Source organism: Astyanax mexicanus, chromosome 2, assembly GCF_023375975.1.
Source record: "Astyanax mexicanus isolate ESR-SI-001 chromosome 2, AstMex3_surface, whole genome shotgun sequence".
Classification (NCBI taxonomy): Eukaryota; Metazoa; Chordata; class Actinopteri; order Characiformes; family Acestrorhamphidae; genus Astyanax; species Astyanax mexicanus.
The window spans coordinates 29745897-29751896 of record NC_064409.1 but is presented as its reverse complement, the minus strand read 5'-3'; the positions used below and the strand labels follow the sequence as shown (position 1 = coordinate 29751896).

Sequence of the window (6000 nt, the reverse complement as noted above, 5' to 3'; positions counted from 1 at the left end):
CATATATACCATAATACACCAAGTTCATATTTTTATTGTCTCCCTCAAGTCTAGAAATTGTCACTAACTCTTTTCATTAAGAATGTTTAACTGTTCTTTTAAATGATGTAACGGCAGTGAAAAACTGATTGTACACACCTACATACAGTTGTGGTCAAAAGTTTACATACACTTGTAAAAAAACATAATGTTATGGATGTCTTGAGTTTTCAATAAGTTCTACAACTCTTATTTTTCTGTGATAGAGTGATCGGAACACATACATGTTTGTCACAAAAAACAGTCATAAAATTTGGTTCTTTCATAAATTTATTATGGGTCTGCTGAAAATGTCACCAAATCTGCTGGGTCAAAAATATACATACAGCAACATTAGTATTTGGTTACATGTCCCTTGGCCATTTTCACGGCAACTAGGCGCTTTTGGTAGCCATCCACAAGCTCCTGGCAAGCTTCAGGTCGAATGTTTGACCACTCTTCTTGACAGAATTGGTGCAGTTCAGCTAAATGTGATGGTTTTCTTGCATGAACCCGTTTCTTTAGCACTGTCCACATGTTCTCAATGGGGTTTAAGTCAGGACTTTGGGAAGGCCATTCTAAAACCTTAATTCTAGCCTGGTTTAGCCATTCCTTTACCACGTTTGATGTGTGTTTTGGGTCATTGTCTTGTTGGAACACCCAACTGCGCCCAAGACCCAACCTTCGGGCTGATGGTTTTAAGTTTTCCTGCAGAATTTGGAGGTAATCCTCCTTCTTCATTATCCCATTTACTTTCTGCAAAGAACCAGTTCCACTGGCAGCAAAACATCCCCAGAGCATAATACTACCACCACCATGCTTGACAGTAGGCATGGTGTTCCTGGGATTAAAGGCCTCACCTTTTCTCCTCCAAACATATTGCTGGGTGTTGTGGCCAAACAGCTCAATTTTTGTTTCGTCTGACCAGAGAACTTTCCTCCAGAAGGTTTTATCTTTGTCCATGTGATCAGCAGCAAACTTCAGCCGAGTCTTAAGGTGCCTTTTCTGGAGCAAGGGCTTCTTTCTTGCACGGCAGCCTCTCAGTCCATGGCGATGTAAAACACGCTTGACTGTGGAGACTGACACCTGTGTTCCATCAGCTTCCAAATCCTTGCAGACCTGCTTCTTGGTGATTCTTGGTTGACTCTTGACCATCCTGACCAATCTCCTCTCGGCAGCATGTGATAGCTTGCGTTTTCTTCCTGATCGTGGCAGTGACACAACTGTTCCATGCACTTTATACTTGCGTATAATTGTCTGCACAGTTGCTCTTGGGACCTGTAGCTGCTTTGAAATGGCTCCAAGTGACTTCCCTGACTTGTTCAAGTCAATAATTCGCTTTTTCAGATCCACACTGAGTTCCTTTGACTTTCCCATTGTAGCTTTTGTAGCTGAGTCTAATCACTGGGTCAAATGAGCCCTATTTAAATGGGCTCATGAGAAGTCAACAGCTGTAGTCAATCAGAATCACTTACAAGAAGTGAAGAGGCCATGACATGAAGCTAATTTGATTGACACAACTCGCTACATCACCAAAATTGACAAATTTTGTTGCTGTATGTATATTTTTGACCCAGCAGATTTGGTGACATTTTCAGCAGACCCATAATAAATTTATGAAAGAACCAAATTTTATGACTGTTTTTTGTGACAAACATGTATGTGTTCCGATCACTCTATCACAGAAAAATAAGAGTTGTAGAACTTATTGAAAACTCAAGACAGCCATAACATTATGTTTTTTTACAAGTGTATGTAAACTTTTGACCACAACTGTAGATCTGAAACACTTTGAAAAGGGACACATTTTGATAATCTCCAAAACATGCTTACAGAAGCCCCACTTTACAATTTACAGGAGTAGCTGCTAGATAAATGTCTTGGGGTCAGATAATACAGGACATCTTCAGAGGTCACAGAGGAGTTTCTGTCTTAACTGGTCAGATCTGTTGTGGCAACACAATGAGGACCTTCTCAATATTAGACAGGTGGTACTAATGTTGCAAAAGCATTGTGTACGTATCAGTGGATGTTACTCTCATGTGCAGAAAAAATAACAGATGGATTTGGATGGTTTTGATTGGAATAACCAAACATCTCCATATTTAGAACAGTTCCCTTTAAATCAGTTTCCAGTAAAACATATTTGACAGCTCTCTAGATTCGAGCATCATAATATGTCTGACTTTGTCCTTCAGCCATGTGCAGTAAGGGTGCGTACACCCTTTCCCATATAAATGTTCAGATTTAGCAGAAAGTGGATAAACAGTATTGTAGTCTTGTTCATGCAGAAGTGTATTGTACTGCATTTATAATTCGATAATCCCAATACTACTCTGAGCTGATTATTACTACTAATCAGAATGCCAAATCAGTAGCACCTTAATACCCTATTTATTTTGCCTCAGGGATTTATTGAGTGGATTTCATACAGACACAAGCAAGCAACATTTCATACACCATCAGTATTGGGTTATTAAACTGCAATGCCTTAAAATTCATCAGCTCTGCCCTAATCGCTGTGCCAGATAACTTTGTCAAATTTTGGATTTACTTTTACAAAGTTGCTAATTGCAAGAATTCACTAACTGAAAACCAGAAGTGCAGGATTGTCACATCTGAATGTGTGCATGTTTCTCCTGTTACTCAGTAAGACAAACTGACTTTACAATACACAATAGAACAAAAGTTCAGTAAGTTTTTTTACTATACCAATACCAATAAAAGAAAAAAAGACATTAACACACACATGTTCATTATACATACATCTTTACCATGTTAAATGTTTTGTGCTGTATAAAAATAATGTTATATTTCTTTATGTTACGGAAATTAAATAGGTTTTTCTCCCCTTTGTCAGGATGCTTGCAGTCTTCAGCATCCAGTGTACACAAAATCTGAGGAAAGATATGAAAGTTTAATAACTCTGCAGCCCTTTTTTAGGGCAGCCACTGAAAACAACTTTGAACAATTTGCTTTTTTCAGATGAGACTGTCTAATCCATTCACTTTACTTAATTCTACACTGACATGATATAAAACCTGTCAGATTGTCTATTTTAGACAGCATTCAGAATTTATTTAAAATCAGAGGCAGAGCCAATTAGAATCTTTATTTCAGGGTGATGTGGAACAACAGAGAGTCAAACTCAGGCAGAACCAATCAAAATCTTTTTTTTGGAAAGAGGGACAGGACTCCCATACAGTGAAGTCTCAAGTGCTGCATTAAAAGAGCAGCAACTAATTATTTTTATAAACCCTTTTACTGAAAATTACCAACAAGTATTAATACACTATGTTTCAGTTTGGGTTCTAAACTGTGTGGCATTTACTAAATCTCAGACACAGCTTTACCTGCAGAGCTTAAACACTGAAAACTAACTCTCTTTATGAATAGCTTAACTGGGATATTGTTATATTATAAATCACATTAAAGCTCAGAGGCAGAATTTAATCAACATCTCAATAAAAACGATTTGGCCCCCACTGGATTACCTATAATGTGCCCCATAACCTAAAATGAGTCTGACACCCCTTGTTTAGTCAATAAACACAGTGTGCTATTAAAGAACGGGTCCAATGCAATTTAAATTAAAGTCCAACAATATTATCACTTTCTTGGAAGAAAAGAATATACATATGGAAATAATATGAATGAAATAACAGCAGACAGATAGACAGACAGACAAACAGACAGACAGACAGACAGACAGACAGACAGACAGATAGATAGATAGATAGATAGATAGATAGATAGATAGATAGATAGATAGATAGATAGATAGATAGATAGATAGATAGATAGATAGATAGATAGATAGATGTACTGACCTCTACAGTAGTCAGGATTGAAGTTCTCGTAGATAGGATAAAGTGGATTCTCCTGTTCACAGCGAAGCTTTCTGGCTCTCAGAACATCACGCACACACTGATGGAGGAACATATACTGGCTCTAAGAGGAAAACAAAAGGGAAGCAGATTTTTATGAATGACATATTCTCCCCCCACACCATGTTAGTTTTGTAATTTTATGACCTGAAAGCTGCCAGCACTGTAATATTATGCCGGCTGAATCTACAGGCATTAACAGTGGTGGTTGAAAGTTTATATTTTTGCATAAATATGACCTAAAACTTTATCAGATTTTCACATGTCCTAATAGTAGATAAAGAGAATGCAGCTTAACAAATGAGACAAAAATATTATATCATGTCATTTATATGTTAAGGAAATTGACTCAATATTACATATTTGTGTGTGGCAAAAGTTTGTAAACCTTTGCTTTCAGTATCTCGTGTGACCACATAGCAACAACTGCACGTAAACATTAACTTTATACTTCTAGAACCCTTCTTTGGTAGAACAATATGTGTGCTTAGGGTCGTTGTCTTGCTGCACGATCCATCCTTTCCTAAGATTCAGTTCATGGACAGACCTGACAATTTCCTTAAAAATCCTCTGATATAATTAAAACTTCCTTGTTTCATCAATGATGGCAAGACATGTCCAACCCTTGATAATACCACCACCATGTTTCACAGATTGGATAAGGTTCTTTTGTTGAAACAATGTTTTCCTTTCTCCAAACAAAGCTTTTCATTTAAACCGAAAACTCCTATATATGTCTTCCAATATCCTTCTCACTTGTCCAGGTGATCTTTAGCAAACTGCAGATGATCAGTAATGTTATTTTTGGAGAGCAGTGGCTTTCTCCTTGCAACCCTGCCATACAGAGCATTGTTGTTCAGTGTTCTCCTGATGGTGAACTCCTGAACATTAACATTAACCAATGTTAGAGAGGCCTCCAGTTGCTTAGAACTCTGAGGTCCTCTGTGATCTTGTTGACTATTACACGCCTTGCTCTTGGAGTGAACTTTGTTGGTCAACCACTCCTGGGGAGGGTAATAATGGTCTTAATTTTCCTCTATTTGTACGCAATATGTCTGACAGTAGATTGGTGGAGCCCAAACTCTTTATAGATGATTATATACAATTTCCAGGCTTTTCTGAGGGCCTCAGAAATCTTCTATGTTTGTGCCATGATACATTTCACAAACATTTGTTGTGAAAAGCAGACTTTGATTATCACCCAATTAGCTGATTATCACCCAATTGATTAAAAACACCTGACTCTAATATGAATAAAAATATTTGACAGGCTGCAGGTGTTACTGACAAGACAGCTTATGGCTGACAGCTCTAGTTAGACCTACCTCAGTTTGCACCATGTGTATGCGGTGCAGCCGGAGATCACGCACAGAGCCGTAAATATCAACAGTGCCACGACTGTCCAACTGCTGCAGAGCACGATCCAGAACAATGAAGGTGCCTGTGCGTCCCACTCCAGCACTGCCAAAAAACAGAGACAGTCAGTCTAAATCCAGATTAAGATGACAAAAGACATCTTCAATTGCTCTGAATTGAACATTGAGTTTTAAAAGGCTGTTCATGTGTAAGGTTTAGTTGTGTTAAACATACCTGCAGTGCACAACAGTCGGACCTGAAGTTGGTGCCCTGTCGATGTAATCTCGGACGGTCCTCACAAACTGAATGAGAGACTGTGTTGTTTCTGGCACACCATGATCCGGCCACACCGTGTAATTAAAGTGACGCACTATCCTGGGGTAGCTCAACTGGCCTTCCTAAAAGTACAGCATCATACTAAATATGTTATTTCTGCATGCACTCACACTGGCATACAGTCTTTAAACAACAACAATTTTAACAAATAAAACAAAACCAATATTTAATGTTTGTGTATATTTACACATTTTATTAAAAGATAACATTTACATGAAGACTCAGAACAACAAGAATGAAAAATAGTTAAAATATCAATAAAAAAATTAACAATAACTTAACAATAACCTTTGGTGTTTCAATTATACAATCCCAAATTAGAAAAGTTTAGGACATGTAAATAAAATATACAAATGGAAAAATACAAGTAATTAAAATTTTATTTCAGCTATTTATTTTTTTC

General features: G+C 37.4%; 1 protein-coding gene across 1 annotated transcript in view; it reads right to left on the bottom strand.

Moving 5' to 3' along the window:
* Positions 1-1760: 1760 nt before the first annotated feature.
* The window catches only part of ptprb (protein tyrosine phosphatase receptor type b), a 52851-nt gene continuing 48611 nt past the window's right edge, over positions 1761-6000 (bottom strand). Inside the window, exons 28-31 of the mRNA XM_022671526.2 lie at positions 5496-5659; positions 5231-5366; positions 3849-3969; positions 1761-2915 (exon numbers count right to left, since the gene is read on the bottom strand). Coding sequence (XP_022527247.2) covers positions 2893-2915; positions 3849-3969; positions 5231-5366; positions 5496-5659 — 444 coding nt within the window. The 3' untranslated portion in view covers positions 1761-2892. The remainder of the gene's footprint in view (positions 2916-3848; positions 3970-5230; positions 5367-5495; positions 5660-6000) is intronic.